The sequence below is a fragment of the Argopecten irradians genome, chromosome 6 (assembly GCF_041381155.1).
Source record: "Argopecten irradians isolate NY chromosome 6, Ai_NY, whole genome shotgun sequence".
Taxonomy (NCBI): Eukaryota; Metazoa; Mollusca; class Bivalvia; order Pectinida; family Pectinidae; genus Argopecten; species Argopecten irradians.
The window spans coordinates 25,944,617-25,964,483 of NC_091139.1; the positions used below are offsets into that span (position 1 = coordinate 25,944,617).

The window sequence follows — 19,867 nt, forward strand, 5'->3', positions numbered from 1 at the left end:
CAAAGACAGGTAGAGTGAAAAATTAAGTCAACATGCATTCATATTGTCATTATATAAGTGTGTATTAAATATCTTTGAGAGATTTGTCTTTTATTGGAAATTCATATCCAGGTTATAGGTAAATTGTTTAAACGTATTCACACAATCGATCACAAATAGTATTTATGGCATATATCTTTCAGTGAAACAGACGGGAGGCTCATAGGTAAGTTATCTTCCATGAATTGTCGATTACGGACATAAAAACAAATTTCAAATTGGAAAAAACGTAGACATTTATAATAGATTTAGGATTATTTTAAAGGGACAATTCAGTGTAAGAGTCCATTAAAATGTATGTAAAACTCGGAAACAAACCACTTCTGATGGAAGAAGTTGTTATTACTGTGATATGCTAGAAAAGCCAAATGTGGTCACAGTATGTGAAATGTCCGAATAAAATAGTGGTATGAACGTCTTTTGTCTAACACTGTTCCACAGTGGAGTAAAGGAATATTTGCATGATACTGTCTGAAAAACAATTTTATTAATTCCTTGGTGATTATTTATTACATTCATCTAACTTACGTGACACTGGCTTGTAGGGAACAACCAACTAAATAAAAAAGACCTTCGAAATGGCCCCTGTGTATACAAGATTGAGCCCAGGATAGAATTTTGTTTTTCTATCTAGTGTTATATGAGAACCTAGACTTTAATTAAAGAACACAATAGCTAACTAATATTCCTTTGTTTTAATAATACAGTACACAACTTTAACAAAGTTTAACACTGTGGTCTATGTAAAATTATTTAGTTGGTTGTTCTCTATTTGTAGTATATGAGTTTATCGTAGATATTGTAATCGCTTTATGGTATAGCTATACAATTTGAAATTTCAACGGTAACAATTACAATTAAAATTGTCGAAGAATTTATCAATATGTTTTTGTTTTATGTTTTAAAAGAATGTAGAAAAATACGTATACACCATATTTTGCTTCATGATCATGTAACCCTCACCGAAATGTCAATTTAAAGTTATTGTCTCATATCACAGTAATGCTGTTTTTTTATATGTAATGTTACAAGACATGTGTAAATGTAAACATTATCAGCCATTCCACTTTGCCAGGAATCCTGCTGTAGTTGAGAGGTATATATATATATATATATGTATATATATATTTACAGTATTAAAAAATAGAAATGGTTGTGCGTTGCATGAATCTCCTCCTGTGCGAGGACACTTAATAATAAACAATATTGTATTTTTTAACAAAATCATATTTTGAAAAAAGTGCTAAATTAAAAAAAAAATTTAGATGAAACAATATACATAGTTCATACTTCATATTTCATGTTGTGATATTAAAATATGCTTAGGTCAGCATTAAATGTAGTTCATTTTAGGTTATAGAAAAACACTACATTGGGATCTTTATATACACCGTTGATATTTACGTGCGATATTATATCGGTTTGAACAATGCCATGTGGAATGTAACTGATTGGAATTGGGCCAATTGAAGTATACTCGAAACGGTTTTCTATAATTAACTTGAAAACGTGTATTTGGATAACATTAAAAATGGAGAAAGTCCTAGTTACATAGGGATTACGATTTTTAGAGAAATTGCATTTTTTCCTGAAAAGACATCGCAAGCCATTAACCTCAACTCGTTGTCCCTTTATTTGACTACATGATGATAGTAGATTGATAGTGATGAGAACAATGAACAGAGAAACTTGTTTCTTATATAATGCATGATGGATATATGTTGATGATAATTAGGCCGGTAATGGCATATGTTGATGATAATTAGGCCGGTAATGGCAACTCTTTCTGTGTTAGTACTAGTGTGAATGTACGTGTGTGTATATCTGTCATCTGCATTTTGTCTTAAATAACATGTGTATAAAAATAACAAAAAAATAGAAAAAGTAATTAAAAGGGACAAAAACTTATCATAACGTGGCCTGAAATGGAAATTAATTCGACTAGAAATTGACACGAAAATGGTTTGAAAATCATTTATGATTTATTGATCCGAATTTCAAGTGATCAGTTTCACAAGAAATTAACCGATATCAACATATTTTGTTTCTTTCTTCATGTGATAACGATTACATTTTTGGATCTTGCTCAATTGAAAACCAGGTGATCTTCAGGACAACTCCATTTTATTTAAAATTAGTCTGAGAACATGTGTCTGCTTTTCATTCTGATTTTTAAAAAATGATCTGAATTGAACTACAAAAGATAAGTTTCTATAATATTTATTTCAAAATGGTACGTTCTTTTGTTTCTTTACTTACTCTAATTTTGTTTCTAGTATTGGCACGGGCCTTAACACATAGACTAAGTCTTGTTAAGCAAAAATATAGTTTTCATAAAAAATATAAATTTGTATATCATTTCTTTTCATCATCGTTACATACAACGACAAATGATAATCATGCACTAATTTGACAGAATACACGCTCATACTTTGGGAGAAACAAACAATGCCAACATGATTAATTGAACACCTCTCAGTATATATGCCTATTAACTAAGCTAAATGGTAATAAACCATTAAACATTTTGAATCATTCATGCTACAATCGTTACTCTGTAGGGGGGTGTTACGTTCAGTTAAAGATCATAATCACAATTTCGAATCATTGGTTGGCAACAATAGACATGCACATGAACTGTGTAAATCGTTATAAAAGTAACATATACAAATGTGTATACCAAGGCTTAAATACAACCAACACGGCAAGACCTAAACACATTACCACAAATACAAGTTAAAGGAAAAAAATATGAGTTTTAAAATAGGGGGTCTTCTGTCTTATCGTGAACAAATAGGAAACATAAATAGCTACTGTAACACTACAAAAGGATCATCTAACCTAATACACTGTACTTGGGTATTATTCGTTCAATACACTGGTAACCATTCGCTTAGTTAATGTCTTTACGAATATCGATGTACTGAAGGTACATTTTGGTGCTGCACCGCCGAGAGAGATTAAACGATACTCATCATTTGAACAATAATTGGTGATCAACGGTGTATATCTTTGTTTAATTAACACAAAAGAATAATAAGAAATAATTCATTTTTATTTTGGTGCATGCGCAATCAGACAAAAGCTTTAGGATATAGTGCCACAGATTTTTTTTTCGGGACGCAATTAATTATTTTTAAGATTTTTATCTTGAAGTAAAATTTAAGTCTCAAACATAACTTTTGTAACTGAAGAATTACCAATTCGTCTGCGTCTGTTTTTGAAAGAGAAAAAAATACCGATTGTCAGCGATGGATCATCTTTAATGCATCCTCCATCTTGTCACATAAACAACGGATGGTGACATTAATATCTACATAAATGATATCATAGACAAACAAAAAAATGTCATACTGATTAAAGTATACTATTAAACATTTCAAACAAAGAATACATTTTGTAAAATCGATGTCCTGAAGATACATGTATGTGAACTTTTGCCGGTTGGGTTTGGGTCATGATTTTCATGTGTCATCGCATCATGTGTGGAGGACATTATTTCTCGATCGAATATCTTTCTTTTTTTTCAAATTCAAGATTTATTCTTCCTGGATAATTACAAGTATGTACAGATGTTGTCTTTTATACATTTTACATATCATTTTACTCGTTATACATATTGTGCATACGAGTTTCTATTTATAATCAATGTTTAAATCATAATCATTGACATGATGATATTCTATACTTGCACAAATATTTAGAGGGGAAATAGATATAGCGAGGTTTCTCCTAAACTTGTAAGGCAATGTGTTTAACTATGCAAACAATATTCTTCCGGGTTGTCAGGTAACCATCATCATGGCTACCAGGAAGTTTGTTGTTCGTCATGGATTTTATTTGCTTTCAATCTTTGTTCGGTTTCTGAGATCAGAGGGTAAGTAGTAATGGACTCACTACTCACAAGCCAAAGACACGTGAAGTCTGAAACAAACTTACAACAAGATGTATCTGGATGTGAGAAAATTGGGCATTGGGTATTGCATAATATGGAAGGGTTGTGAGAGTGTTTTGTATGTGTTTGAGTGTGGTAAATGTGACTACTGTCACAAGGATAAAATGTGTTAGACCATAACATACTATGTACTTACCTAAACATACCTGAAATTGCACAAAAAAAGATGAACACACATATTCACAGTTAATACCAACACCGATAATATATAATGTAACCGTATGCTTTGGCAGGCATTAAAACTGGGTCAATGCATTTTGCATAGGGTAAAATAGTCAAGTTTAACACGTAACCTGCACTTTCTACCACAATAGGCAGTGTTACTCAACTCTCAGATAAACAATGCAGCTGTTGGTTAACAGTATGTTTCTACCACACATAGAACGCATAATGATTGGCTGACACGGTGACAGTGCCACGTCATGACTTGTCAACGTCATCAATAATCAAGTGACATCATGCTGCATTGTTTTGCATTGACAGAAAAGCTTACAATGCATTAATGATGCATTTAGGCCAGTTTAGTAGAACCCGATACAAGTTTTGAACATGATTTATTATGTCTCATAGATACATCATGTATTTCATGTTAAAATAACGCGTCGATCATTTATAATACATATATATTGTTTATGAACGAAATTAAGGAATAACAATGTGAAATATAAAGAAAACGAAAAATAGAATAACAAAATATTACATTTTAATGTAGGTTAGCAAAATATGCAGCAGTCAGATTATAATTTTATTTCAGATGATACACTTTTTAGTAATCTTTCAACAACTTCGACATTCTTTCGTAGCTATAGTTTAATCATTTAATCAGTTATTGTATTCCCCTTACATTAATGTGGGACGTCTGGTTCTATTTTCTGTTTATTGCTTCGCTACATTCTCTCTACATTTATTATGTGGCGTTATCCTCCTTCATTCGATTTTCAGTTTGGATAATGATATATATATATATACCAAGTCGATAGCTTTAACATTTGTTATTTTACTCTCATACAGGTCAACATGATAGTGTTTCCTTTTTTCTATTTTTGTTTTCAATTTTCACAAATGTATTTCTTTCCATTTGAGTTATTTGATCCAAAACCTAAATCTGATTTTGAAGAACATCGAGGAATCGATATAAAGCTATTTCTTAATTATTTTTCACAAGTTTTTCGTATCATTAGTGAATTGAAACAGTATGAGGAATGTATAAAAAAATACACGCACCAAACCAGCGTTTCCAGACGATCACTAACTGTGAGTTAGAAAATCAATTTCTGATATTCACATGGAAACAAAAAATATTAATAATTATGACGCTTTGCTCATTTTCGACATTTTATCTGTAAAAGAAGTTTTTATACTTTAGCTACATACAAAATGTATAAGAAATATAATCAAAATACGGACGAATCTATCTATAAATACAAGGACACTATCACTAAAATAGTGTGACGGAGTATTTTAATAATATACAAATATCAAACGGTCGATACGATGATTTATAAGCTCGAGGAATGGTTGATAATATAAGACTCTTTCATATGTGGATATGAAGAATCCCTATATCCACACAATACAGTCTCAGGCGACATGAGTGTATTGCCCTAGACCAGCCAGTATTACACGCGTAGGATTGAGAGAAATTATAGTATCAACCTGAAAACAGGTTGATATCAAAACAGGTTGATATCTGTTTTATTACATGGTATTTACATGTTGTAAACCTTTGGACAACATATACATACATGTATCTCCTCTTCATGATATTGAGTGTTCTCTCTCCCCGATATTGAGTAGTCCTGTATAAAAAAAATAGGGCTGATAATATCAATAAAATAGAGATAACACCACACTATACATTTTGATTACTATATAAAAACAAAATACAAAAATGTACACACAAGGTCTATTGACAGAGTCATATTGGTTGCAGTAAACCTGCTGCCCTCCGTCACATCGTGTGTGACCTCGGTCTTTTGGAATCTTATATGAACCTGGGATGACGTCACAATTCATAGTTTGGAATTGTTTGCAAAAAAATAACATGTCCTTAATTGCATGACATATTTAGATAAAATGTTCAAAGACATGTAAGTAGTAATGGACTCACTACTCACAAGCCAAAGACACGTGAAGTCTGAAACAAACTTACAACAAGATGTATCTGGATGTGAGAAAATTGGGCATTGGGTATTGCATAATATGGAAGGGTTGTGAGAGTGTTTTGTATGTGTTTGAGTGTGGTAAATGTGACTACTGTCACAAGGATAAAATGTGTTAGACCATAACATACTATGTACTTACCTAAACATACCTGAAATTGCACAAAAATAATGAACACACATATTCACAGTTAATGACATATTTAAATAAAATGTTCAAAGACATACCTATTTGTAGAAACCTGTCCCTTGGAAGGAATACATCTCAAAGTTCAACATTCAATCCACGTTGGTCAGCTAATAAGGCTGTCGATGGTTGTCTGAATCAATTCATTTCATCTGATTGCTGTATCCATACCAAACTTAACAAAACCAGATCCTGGTGGCAGGTCGATATAGGAAGTCGTACCACAGTCAGCAACATAACTTTATACTACCGAGGTGAGTCGATATTTATCAGAGTAATAGTTATAACAATATGCATACTGGTGTGAAATAACAAACATATTAGATTACTTATTTCAGAAGCCAAAATCAAACGTTGAAACGAAACATTGTATTATTATTACAACATCAGAGTACGTATATAGAAAGAAATTATAAATGATTCGAATATTAAATTATAGGGTTGATGTCAGTGAGAGAAGGCCTATGGGGCAAAATGTTAGCACAACTGCCACCAATCCTTCCATTAAAGTTATTTCATCTTCGCTTACCCAAGATCTCATTATGCTACTCTCCTTTCCATGGAAGTGAAGAGGAGGGTACTAGATCGTAACTCTTGTTATGCGAAAATGGAGTAGTTGAGGTCAATAATATCAAATTCTTACTCAACTACGTTTCTTGCAAAAAAGTGCAACATAGCACATTGTATGTCACATATGGATATTGTATTCTGGAATATTTAGTATACCTTAGCGTGTAGAATTATTCCACATCATTATTCAAAATTAAAATAATCCGTTAAACCAATTGTAATGAATATCCGACATTGTACAGTTCTAATATTTGCCTCTATTATAGCTGGTTATCTGCATCGATTTGCTGGTTACCAACTGTATTTGTCTAACGTTTCGGACTGGACATCAGGCGTACTCTGTTATCAAGACATGAATGGTGATTTAGCAGATGTAGAATCGGTAGTAACACACCAGTGCCCGTATGTAGCCCGATATGTGACCATCTACAACTACAGAGACAGTCCAAAGCGACATGATTGGTATTCTGACAACGCTGTATTAGAGCTTTGTGAGGTTCAGGTATTCGGTGGGTACAGCAAAATGACTCAATTACGGGGCGCCGATTGGGTCTTTTTGTAATCAAAAATCAATTTTGTTGATTTTGTGTACACAAAATTGAATTCTGTCATAACGAATCATTTTCGTTTTACAAAAAATTATCTTCCAGCACACAAAATTCATGTTTGTCTACACAAAATTCATTCTGTCATGACAACATTTATTTTTGTGAACGAAATTGAGTTTTGTTAGACAAAAGTGAAAATTGAACACAAAATTCAATTTTGTGTGACAGAAGTCAATTTTGTCACCGAATCCAAATATGGATATATGCAAATGAGCTATCTCATCACGATTTTGTAACGTGGCCTCTCATTTGATGTAGTGACCGTTGGTATGGCACGCGCACACGGTGATAAACCAATGTGTCATTACATAATGGATAAGCTACAAGCACATGTGTTTGTATCATCCGTTTCATTCTTGTGGATGTTTAATATACTTACATTGACTAGCAGAATATGTCTCGCCTTCTTTTGAAACGCGCATGCTCTGGAATATCATTTATTAGACCTAGTTGAAGGGGAGGGAGGTTACGATATCAAGTACAGGCCGATAACGTACATACAGAAATGGATACTCAATGGAAAATAGTCCTTCATGGGAAATGCACATGAATTGCCATACGCGTAATGTTTATGTACATATTCAACAAATATACGTTCACTATTACAACTTCAAAGTCTCTTTACCCTCCGCCAGAGAATGAGTGAACTGTAAGCGTTTCAACCAATCGGTTATCAGCTTACAAGTAAAAGTCAAACATAGACTCATTTGCATACTTAAATGACGAAAATGAATTCTGTCGAAACGAAAGTGAATTCAGTCCACAAAAACGAAATTTGTCATAACAAAAATGTTTTTTGTACTCTGAAAGATAATTTTGTTTACCAAAATTTAGTTTTGTCATTAAGGAAATTTGATTTTTGTAAAACGAAAGTGATTTTGTAACGACAGAATTCAATTTTGTGTTCACAAAATTGATTTCTTGTGTTCACAAAATTGATTTCTTGTGTTCACAAAATTAAATTTTGTCTACACTTTTGTTCACAAAATTAAATTTTGTCTACACTTTTGTCCACTAAAAGATTGTTTGTATAACAAAACTTTTTTTTTGTAAAATGTATAAATTTTGTTAATCTGAAGTCATTTTTGTTGGACAAAATTTATTTTTGTCTGCACCAAAATTGATTTCGTTTACAAAATCACAGGTGTCCCATTTGACGCCCCGTGCTCAAGTACAGCATGGATGAAGATAATGTTTGCATGTATAAAAAGTAATTCATTTACTGTCGATTATACAAAATTATTCATTTAAACTAAAAATATATATATATTTATGAACACTAAAGACCTTTGGGAGTAGAATTCGAAAAAAATATTATGGTCTAATGGTGATGACAATCCTTCACGAAATGGGTTAGGTAGCTTGTTATTTTTGTCCTTGAATACAAATCTGTATATCAAAGCATATTGAACGATATTATACCTACTTTATTATGACATAGTGCTTCATTACATTTTAATAATGTTTATTTTATTAAAGGTTGTCAGATAGGACATTATGGACCCGGAGCCTGTAACCAAACTTGTTCTGAAAACTGTTATGGTGGCAACTGTGATGCTTCAACTGGTTCTTGCCTTTGTAATGATTTGTTCTGCAGTTTAATTTGTATATTCTAGATTAACTGCAATATTGTATCTCAAGAGACAGGTAATGGTGTCATCTATATTTATTTCATTCTTATATGCTCCATTTGAGAAGCAAATGATAGAATTCAAAAGTACAAATATAATCCTCGTTCAGAGAAATAGTTATGGAAACGGCCAACAGAACATTAGCTCTTGACATTCAATGCTTTTACAAAAAACATACATGTATCATAAATGACCTTACAGTTCAAAACTGATCCCCTTATGTTCTTTAGTTTTACGATTGACGCTATTTTATCATAATACAACAACATCTTTCTAAAGATAACAGTATGCTAATTAAGGTATATTGATATAATCATCAGTTCGAAATCGTTATGAATTAAGAAGGTTAAATCAAGGTTTTACACTTTAGATTGTCGTCCTGGAAAACTAGGTGATGCCTGTCAAAATGACTGTTCAATCAATTGCAAAGCATGTGCCCAATGGGATGGACAATGTACAGGTAATGAAACTGTAAACAACAAGTATATGTCAAACTGACAATTTAATTTTGTATATTTATATAGTTATACAAAGATTTATTAAGTATGCTATGTACGATTTTGTCCCTTTTTATATTCAAATACTACTAAATGCCTTTACCACCTCATATAAAGGATAAAGTAGACAAGTTGCAAAATCATTTTTAACCAAATAAACTGCAGTTCAAGGTTTTCTGTTAATCAAAAATAGATATTAAATTATATATTTTGTATCATTTTAAATTAACTTATGGAACTATGTTCGTCCACCTTTTATACCAGCAATGCCAGTACGCTTCAAAGTGAAAGTTTGCTCCATCTTTGGTAGTTTCGTTTCCCTATCTTCTACTAATACTACTAAAATGCCTTTACCACCTCATATAAAGGATAAAGTAGAAAAGTTGCAAAATCATTTTTAACAAAATAAACTGCAGTTCAAGGTTTTCTCACTTAACCAAAAATAAATATTAGATTTTATATTTTGTATCATTTTAAATCAACTTATGAACTGTGTTTCTTCCACGTTAAATGTTCTATGGATCATCTTGATTTTTGTCCTATTTTGAATTGACCTGTTCCCATATGTGTATTCCTAGTATCCTCTTGTTAACACAGTATTGTTTAAGACAGAATGTCACCATGTGTATCAAACGGATATATCAAATCCAAATAACAAACATTGTCTGATGGCATAGAAGTGTGTTTGATCTATGATAAGACATTGCCAATTGTCCTATTCAGAGTGTGTACCAGGGAAGTATGGTAAAATCTGTGACAAAGACTGTCCTGTCAACTGTAACGGAACATGCGACCAGGACACCAGCTACTGTAGAGGAAAGCATTCTTGGCAAGAGTGTTTAAAAACCACAATGAATGATTTGTTTTACTTATATCAGATACTATTTTCTGAGTAGTAATGATAAAATCAACTTGACATATCATTGAATCTAGCAATTATTTATTTCGTATACTTGTTTACAGATATATCGACTATAAGATGATACATTTCATAGACCCACACAGCTTAAATGAGGAAATTATAAAATGAAAATTGTTATTATAATATTATTTTAGATGATGTAATAGATAGAAAGATAATCTTTATTTCCCCATATACATGAGATTACAAACACACAAAACAAAATAAACAGAAAAAATAGGAGAAAAGAAAGGAACAGTATACAGTGCAGAAAATTACATAAAGTGAACTATTTCATGTTTGATATTTATAGTCAAGAGATGTTCATTTTATAGAAAGTTCAGATTACACAGTGTTCATAGTATTATAATTGTAGATATTTTCTTGCTTTACCACTTAAAAATTTGATGAATTTTCAAGTACATTTTTGGTATCAATTTTGCAATAAGTTTTACCTTTCTTGCCAGTTTTGTCCGCTAGATTAATATCATCTGATTGTCCTCCAAGGATAAATTTTGTCTGTTCGATATGATCGATTTCAATAAATTTAACATAGTCAGCAACCTCTAAAACATTCACAATTGTTTCTAATATAAGATCTCTTTCCTCGTACTAAACGTAGCATTCTATTATAAATTGTACGGTTATGTTATCAGCGGTTTTGCAACAGAGCTTACAAATGACGACATCGCTTTCATATACAAACGATAAATTGATCAGTTCAGCGACTTCCCATGTGCTTTTTATATTTTTGGACATGAGTTTCCATAACGGATGTAACTGAAGTTTTTCGTAGATACCAGAAAAAAGGTGAAGACCGGACTTTTTTGTCAACGTTTCTCTCCATATTTTGTCTTCCTGTGAATGAATAACGTTCTTAATAAAATGTTTCCGTGCTGTTTTTATAGGAGTCTCGTGTTGTTCCAATCGAAATTATTCTATGTTGTATTCTACCATAATACTGTGTATGTCTGATAAGAATCCGTGTTGTCTGCTGTTATTTGCTATACAATCCGAAAATCTTTTATCAAAAAGTTGTTTCCATAAAATGCTCTTCACCGGTTGAGAATTTATTCCAAAATAGAAGCTTTGCTTGATCGATTCCGCGTTTAATTGAGTGTAACCCTAATGACGAGATCGTTACAGCGTGAACGTGAATTAAAACCTTGTTTGCGACGAGTTGCCCTTCGTTGGAATACTTCCATATGGTTTAACGATGTTGTCGACCACTTCCCCCATAGTTGGCAGCCAAATAATAGTGAGGGTAGTATGACCCGCTTCCATCGTTTGACCAGTGGCAGGGCTCATGCCATTTTTGTGCATTCCAATAAATATAAAGCTGTTCAGCTTCTTTCGATTTTTGTGTATAGTTTCACTCATAGCTTGATCACTACGAAGATTTTCGTAATAATTCGCCATATCTTTTTAACATTAATGTAGTAGTCTTATCCTACACAAAAGAAATCCTTTATATCAAATTTTTTATACTTGTTTTATCTAAAAACACTGCCATTGTGAACCTTTTACCTTTTTGTGCGTACATTCATCTGATATTAATCCGCCGCTTAAATTATTCTTTGGTATATGCATTTTTTATAATATAATATATATACATGTATACAAACACAAGTGATATCTATTTTTGATAATTAATACGTTTCTTTCCCTCAGTATTTCATTTTAGGATAATATAAAGTGGTGATAAAAATTCCTCGAAACCTCAAAAAAGTAAATAAGATTATAGTTATAATATTCAATTGTTATAGAAAAGTAAGACAATAAAAAAAACACTTTCAAGAAAATCGTTCTACTGGTTCAGCATAATGTTCTAGCTTTAGACATGTTCATTTAAATGCTTGATGACCCGTTGTAATCCATGCTTGTGCAAAAAACAACAATGAGTTCTTCGTCGCGTATCACGAAACTATTATCTTAATTTGTAAATTATGAAAATCAAAACATTATGTTGCTAACACCTAGGTAACGAACCGTTATAAATGATTTATTGGTTCAATTGAGAATTATATGCACTTACTTCTGAATATATTACGTTATATTTTTTATCATCGTGATTTGCTAATTGATGCTTGCTTTTCTTTATATTGTAGATTGCGTCTATGGAAAATGGGGTGATACTTGCGATCAAGATTGTTCTCCTAGTTGTAAGGATTGTGTACAAGACAACGGATCGTGTATTGGTAATGGTCACTGCAATAATTAATGAAGCTGTGAAATATCAATATTATTTTTGCTTAGTGAAGGATTCTGATTGGAGAAATAAACAGTATGAAAATACATGTAAAAGCCTTGAAAATGTGAACATAATATACACCCACTTTGACATATACAAAATTATATTTACATGTACAATAGAAAAATACTCTTGTGACATGCAAAGCTGATTTTCAGTTTCCTTCTTGTAGTAAGCTTTTGATTTTCTTCCAAGTTATCCAAATAATGACAAACACTAAAGATGTCATTTTTAGACTGCAATGTAGGATCATACGGACGGTCATGTGACCTCTATTGCCCAACCCACTGTAAAGGAGACGCCTGCGATAGGGAGTCCGGACTTTGTTTCGGTAAGATATTTAAAACGAATAAATGTAGTTACACTATATATCACGTGATCATATACATTCTTTTTGCTTTTTAAAATTAATAAATCCGAACACGTATCAATCAACAACTTATTGTATCTAAGGATGGTATCCCGTGTGCGATACTTTGATGGGTGAATATTTGTTTTTGTATGGCATTAATTAAAAGTAATTAAAAATCGCATTTTAGAAAGTTTTTGATCTCTTTGAAATATTACATTGATCATAATCTGAATTAGATATATCAAGTTATTCTCGTGCAAAATAGTAAATTTGTCAAGTGACATTTTTTATTCACTTTTTTCAATATCAGAACTAGACTAAATGTTATCAGTTAAATATAGATCGATTTAATACTATACAGATAATTCTGGTGATAAAATGTTTTCGGTACAAATCCTTCTATTTGTTGAAGAGTGTAAACCAGGAAAGCTCGGGGACAAATGTGACCTTGACTGTTCTACGTCCTGTAAGGATCTCTACTGTGAGCAAAACACGGGCATCTGTTCTGGTAATTATATCGATACAATTTAGGATTCCAATACACACTCGATTAAATTAGGGTAATAAAATCAAAGCATATATCAGAAAGTCGGGTTTTTTAAAGAAATTGGAGAATATAACGAAATGCTTCGGAAGAATAAGCGTCGTTGTTTCATCAGTGATCAGTACGAGCTGTGTAATAATCACGACTATTTTTAGAAAGATGGAAACTTATTTATGTGGTATTTTAATGGGTTTTAACAAGACTTTCTTCATATATTAAAGTGACACAGAGTTCTTACAGGACAGCTGTCAGACTTTATATAGAACCTTAAAAAATGCGAGAATACAAACAAAGGGACATCATGTGTTCCTATCTTCATTCTAGTTTGGCTTAATCTATATCGTTGTTAGTAAAAATACACTTGTTGAGAGACATTAATGACATTATGTTCAACTGAATTACAAAGTATTGAAGTTACCGATCTTATAGAGGATTCACGTTCGTAGGGATAGTAAGCAATGAAACGCAAACAATGGAAACAAAGAAAAATACAATGTTGTATAACTTAAGTTGCAATAGATCTATAGCTTAAATATTTATTTGATATTAAAAAAGAATATGCCTTGAAAATTGTTACGGAAATAGACAAGAAAATAAATCCCAAGGTGGGGTTCTGTCCCCAAGAATGTTGGTGAACTCCATTGTGTACGTCACCTAAATTCGATCAAACACATTAACTAGTTTAATTTTTAATTTAATTTCATATAAATAATGGTATATGATTTCATGTTGCTTCCTTAGTAGTTGAAATCCAGTTTGATAAAAAAACAATCATACCTAACAACAAATATTAATTATGACGATATGATAACCTTCGAGGCCACAATTGCTTTATTACACAGTCACATGTTGTACGATATCACACTTGTCTTAAACAAGAGGCCCATGGGCCTTAAAGGTCATCTGACTCTTGGCACAATACAACATAATCATTTAAAGATTTTAGCCTATTTGACCCCGTGAATGAAGATCAATGGCATTTTTTTATGAACAAATATGGTAACCCTTCATCCCAGCATGTCACAGGCCCAATATCAGGTCTTTAGGCCTCTTAGTTAATCACAAAAAGTTATTTCAATATTTTAGCCTATTTGACCCCTGTGTCTTTGGATGAGGGTCAAGGTCATTCATTTGAACAAACTTAGTAGCCCCTCTTCCCTGTATGCTGCAGACCAAATATCAGGTCTCTAGGCCTCTAAGTTATTCACAAGAAGTTGTTAAAATATTTTAGCCAATTTGACCCTAGTGACCTTGAATAATGTCAAGGTCATTTATTTGAACACACTTGGTAACCCTTATGAGTATCCTGGGCCTTTTGGTTCTTGAGAAGAAGTCGTTTACAGATTTTAGCCTTTTTGACACCTGTGACCTTGAATGAAGATCAAGGTCATTTCTTTTGAACAAACTTTTTAGCCCTTCATCCCAGCATGCCACAGGTCCAATATCAGGTCTTTAGGCCTCTTAGTTATTCATAAGAAGTCGTTAAAAATTTTAGCAAATTTGACCCCTGTCACCTTAAATGAAAGTGAAAGTCATTTGTTTTAACAAAATGAGTAGCCCTTCATTCTAGCATGTCACAGGCCCAATATCAGATCTCTAGGCCTCCTAGATTTTCTCAAGGAGTCGTTTAAAGATTTAAGCCTATCAGACCCCGTGATCTTGAAAGAAAGTCAATGTCATTCATTTGAACAAACTTGGTTGTCCTTCATCCAATCGTGCTGCAGGCCCAAATTGGGTATCCATGGCCTTTCAGTTCTTGAGAAGAAGTCGTTTAAATTTTTAGCCTTTTTGACCCCTGTGACCTGGAATGAAGGTAGAGGTCATTCATTTGAAAAATTTGGTAATCCTTCATCCCAGCATGCTGCGGGCCCAATATGGCTACCCTGGGCCTTTCGTTTCTTTAGAAGAAGTCGTTTAAAAATTTAGCCTTTTTGACCCCTGTGACCTTGAATGAAGATCAAGGTCATTTCTTTTGAACAAACTTGATAGCCCTTCATTCCAGCATGTCACATGTCCAATATGAGGTCTCGAGGCATCTTAGTTATTCACAAGAAGTTGTTAAAATATTTTAGCCAATTTGACCCTAGTGACCTTGAACAATGTCAAGGTCATTTATTTGAACACACTCTGTAGCCCTTATCCTAGCATTGGACAGGGCCAATATGAGTATATATCCTGGGCCTTTTGGTTCTTGGGAAGAAGTCGTTAACAGATTTAAGCCTTTTTGACCCCTGTGAGCTTGAATGAATATCAAGGTCATTCATTTGAACAATTTTAAGCCCTTTATCCCAGCATGCCACAGGCCCAATATCAGGTCTTTAGGCCTCTTAGTTATTCATAAGAAGTCGTTAAAAGATTTTAGCCAATTTGAACCCTGTGACTTTGAATGAAAGTGAATGTCATTTATTTGAACAAAACGAGTAGCCCTTCATTCTAGCATGTCACAGGCCCAATATCAGATTTCTAGGTCTCCTAGATTTTCTCAAGGAGTCGTTTAAATATTTAAGCCTATTTGACCCCGTGATCTTGAAAGAAAGTCAATGTCATTCATTTGAACAAACTTGGTTGTCCTTCATCCCAGCATGCTGCAGGCCCAAAATGGGTATTCATGGCCTTTCGGTTCTTGAGAAGAAGTCGTTTAAGGGTTTTAGCCTTTTTGACCTCTATGACCTTGACTGAAAATCAAGGTCATTCATTTGAACAAACTTGATAGCCCTTATTCCCAGCATATCACGGACCCAATATCAAGTCTCTAGGCCTCTTAGTTATTCACAGGAAGTTGTTTAAATGATTTTAGCCAATTTGACCCCTGTGACCTTGAATGAAGGTCATGGTCATTCATTTGAACAAAGTTGGTAGTCTTTCACCTCAGCTTGCTGCAAGCCCAATATCATTACCCAGGGCCTTTCAGTTCTTGAGAAGAAGTCGTTTAAAGATTTTAGCCTTTTTGACCCCTGTGACCTGGAATGAAGGTAGAGGTCATTCACTTGAACAAACTTGGTAGCCATTCGTTCCAGCATTCTACAGACCAAATATCAGTACCCTTGGCTTTTCGATTATTGAGATGTCGTTTGAATGGATAGTTTACGCACAGTGGACGACGAACGGCGCACGACGGATGGCGGACGGCGGACGGCGGACGGCGCACGACGACGGACGGTGCATGATGACAATAGATGACCCTTCGGGTCAGATGACCTAAAATTCTTGTTCAATAAATATGTTTGATTATTATAGGACTTTTTCATAAGTGGATATGAAAATAAGTGTATTCTTCCCGAGTATCATAAAATGAGGCTTGTCGACGGTTTTAAAACATTTTGTGGTCTCGAGAGAAGAACATCTCTATCCTTCATACAACATACGAAAGAGTTTTGTTTTTCTCATACCTCTACATTTTATTGCAATTTTGCAATATTCTGCCATTTTGAAATTAATTCGAATAAACCGCGACTGCTAATCAATTATCCATACATGAAAATTGCGTGATTATTTTAACGCTGTTATTCCGTTGTTTGTATCATTTTAAGTAAATCAAGACTAGTTTCTGGAAAAAAAATGTACTGAGAAAATAGTAATTTTGATGACGATGTAACGTCACAAGGTTTTATTGCATGGGTAGCCATGTAATACAGCCTCCGGCGACATGAGTGTATTGCCCGATACCAGCCAGTATTACACCTGTAGGTATGAGAGGAATTTATTTATTCATTGGGGTTTTTTTTAAGAATGCGTTGACGGAATGTACGGGTACTACTGTGACAAGTCTTGTGCTGAGGGATGTATGTCAAATAAATGTAGAAGATACGACGGCAGATGTGAAGGTGAACACCCCGGAGGTGCCAGATCAAATATATCTAAGGATTAATTTCAATTTTTTTTATTATGGAGATATAATAAAAAGTTCTTAGTGTACTCAGATCATAAATGTTTATTATTATACTGCGATATGAACCAATCAAATGCGATGGAATAGAGGCGACGACATTTCTTACGTTATCGTCTGATAACATAATTTTTAAGCCAATGAAAATACTTGTTACAACCAAGACTAAATTATTTTGATGTATCGGTAATGATGTGTACATTTGACTCATAAAATACTAAACAAACATCTATTACTACTAATACCACTGATATTTCTCTGTATGTACTTTTACGTTCAGCTCATTATGTAAAAATTCGACAACACTTGTTGATTTAACTTGTTTGTTCCTTGAGATTGCAATGTCAATATGTATCATCCCTTTAATAGTTCAATAAATGACTTGCAGATGCAGATAACTCCATATGTGTAGATATATCAGCTGTTGCCGCTCTATCTGTTGTGGCTACTCTATTCCTGGTGGTAGCTATCATCGCTATCGTGTGTATGCAGCGGTATGTAGATCTAACCGATTTGTTCGAACATTACGATATTACGGTAAGGGATCATTATTATTATATATTTAACAAGAACGCATTATCTACCTATATAGCTTATAAATAAATAATGAAGCATATTGAAATATGATATCTACTGTAATGTATTTATGATATTATATATATTCATAACTTGGAGCCGAGGGGTTAAGATGTACCGACATATTACCTCAAGCTCTTCATTTCTGGGTCCTGTATTAGAATCCCGATAAAGCAGCTGCCATGTTATGATCGCTGGTCAGTGGTTTTTCTCCGGAAACCCCGGCTATGATTGTTATTAAGAATTAAAACCAATAAAAGCAGTCAAATACATACCCTGAACAATATACAGTATTATTATACCGCTTATCGGTGTTTCTTTATGTCATTTTAGATATCGATCTGCTGCTAAAAAGGATCCAAACAAAGGTATATAATGTATTACCACTCATTAGTATTGATAGTATTGTAGCACCTGGTGTTTTAGTTCTTACTATGTCAGTTTAAGATTATCTATGTCAGGGATGTTATCTTACAACGGGGAAAAACCAATTTTATTTTATAGCTCTTTATAAGAATACCAGTATTTTATCAAATATTTATGTCATATTATTGTCCTCTTTCTTAATATTTATTATTTTTTATTGATAATAATTACAATTATTTTGTATCGCGAGGGTTGCTTATACTCTCTTCGTGTTATTTACAGAAGAACAACATTATACAAACATCGGGCAATCTGGAATAAGTGGTCCCAACGTGTACGAAATGGCGGCATCACAATAATGGATGCATGTCACATTTTTGAGAGGGTATCAAATCATATACATGTATTCTCCATAGAATTGCGAGCCTTCCTGGAAATACATTGGAACACAGTGTCCCGCAATAACTATGACTCAAATGAGCCAGCAGATGAAGCTATTTTGATAAAATGTCGTCGCTTGTTGAATATAAAACACAGGCACATACTGTTATACACTATGTTGGCAAATGTACTATTTTCACGGGACTTCTACACACTACAATTTATTTTCTATTTACAAGTCAAAGGAAAACACTGATTTAATTGTCACTTTTGACCACATAAAAGCACATGTTTTGTAGACGGGTCCATGCAATAGTTTAGCAATTCTGGCCCAAGGATCAAGTTTTTACTCAGACAATCAAAAATAAGGTAACTTTTTACAACGTCATTTGTGATTGACTAAGTCTATTACTCAAGACTGATTTAGACTTAAATAAGACCGTTTCGTAATCTTGGGGCCTGAAGTTAACTGAAAAAATAGAAATAAAAGTTGCAAATGTGTTGTTATATCACTTCTAGACGGAACCTCGGTTCATATAATGAACCTGGCTTTGTTTGACTGATGAACTGAACTTATATTACTACGCCTTATATACACATGAGCCGCCATGGAATATTTTCATACTTTAAAGATTTTTATACAAATGAACGAAACATGAAAAATAACGTTTTCTTCAAAATTTCGGTCTAAAGGTTTTTTTTATTTATTTGTTCACAATTTGTTCACAGTTTTTTAGAAATATAAAGTCACGGTGACGTACAAAGAAATTGGAGTTATTATTGTTTATGTATTCTACTTGTAAATTCATAAAGAGGAAGAAAAGTCTTAGGGGATATACGGAAATTGTGTTAGTGTATTTTAGTTTGAGACAATAGAGTATTAAATTTTGTGCATATTCATGTTTGGGATTTATCGGGTTTTTTTTATACCAAATTTTCTGATTGTGTGTTGTGCGTTTGC

At 33.1% G+C, this 19,867-nt stretch overlaps 1 protein-coding gene across 1 annotated transcript in view; it reads left to right on the forward strand.

Moving 5' to 3' along the window:
* Positions 1–3,809: 3,809 nt before the first annotated feature.
* LOC138326418 (cell death abnormality protein 1-like) overlaps positions 3,810–19,867 on the forward strand; it is a gene marked incomplete at its 5' end in the record, with an annotated part of 45,098 nt that continues 29,040 nt past the window's right edge. The window contains 11 exons of the mRNA XM_069272528.1: positions 3,810–3,916; positions 6,395–6,597; positions 7,180–7,422; positions 9,001–9,099; positions 9,523–9,612; positions 12,659–12,748; positions 13,037–13,132; positions 13,566–13,661; positions 17,426–17,521; positions 17,972–18,077; positions 18,493–18,527. Of these exons, the coding sequence (XP_069128629.1) occupies positions 3,810–3,916; positions 6,395–6,597; positions 7,180–7,422; positions 9,001–9,099; positions 9,523–9,612; positions 12,659–12,748; positions 13,037–13,132; positions 13,566–13,661; positions 17,426–17,521; positions 17,972–18,077; positions 18,493–18,527 (1,261 nt within the window). The remainder of the gene's footprint in view (positions 3,917–6,394; positions 6,598–7,179; positions 7,423–9,000; positions 9,100–9,522; positions 9,613–12,658; positions 12,749–13,036; positions 13,133–13,565; positions 13,662–17,425; positions 17,522–17,971; positions 18,078–18,492; positions 18,528–19,867) is intronic.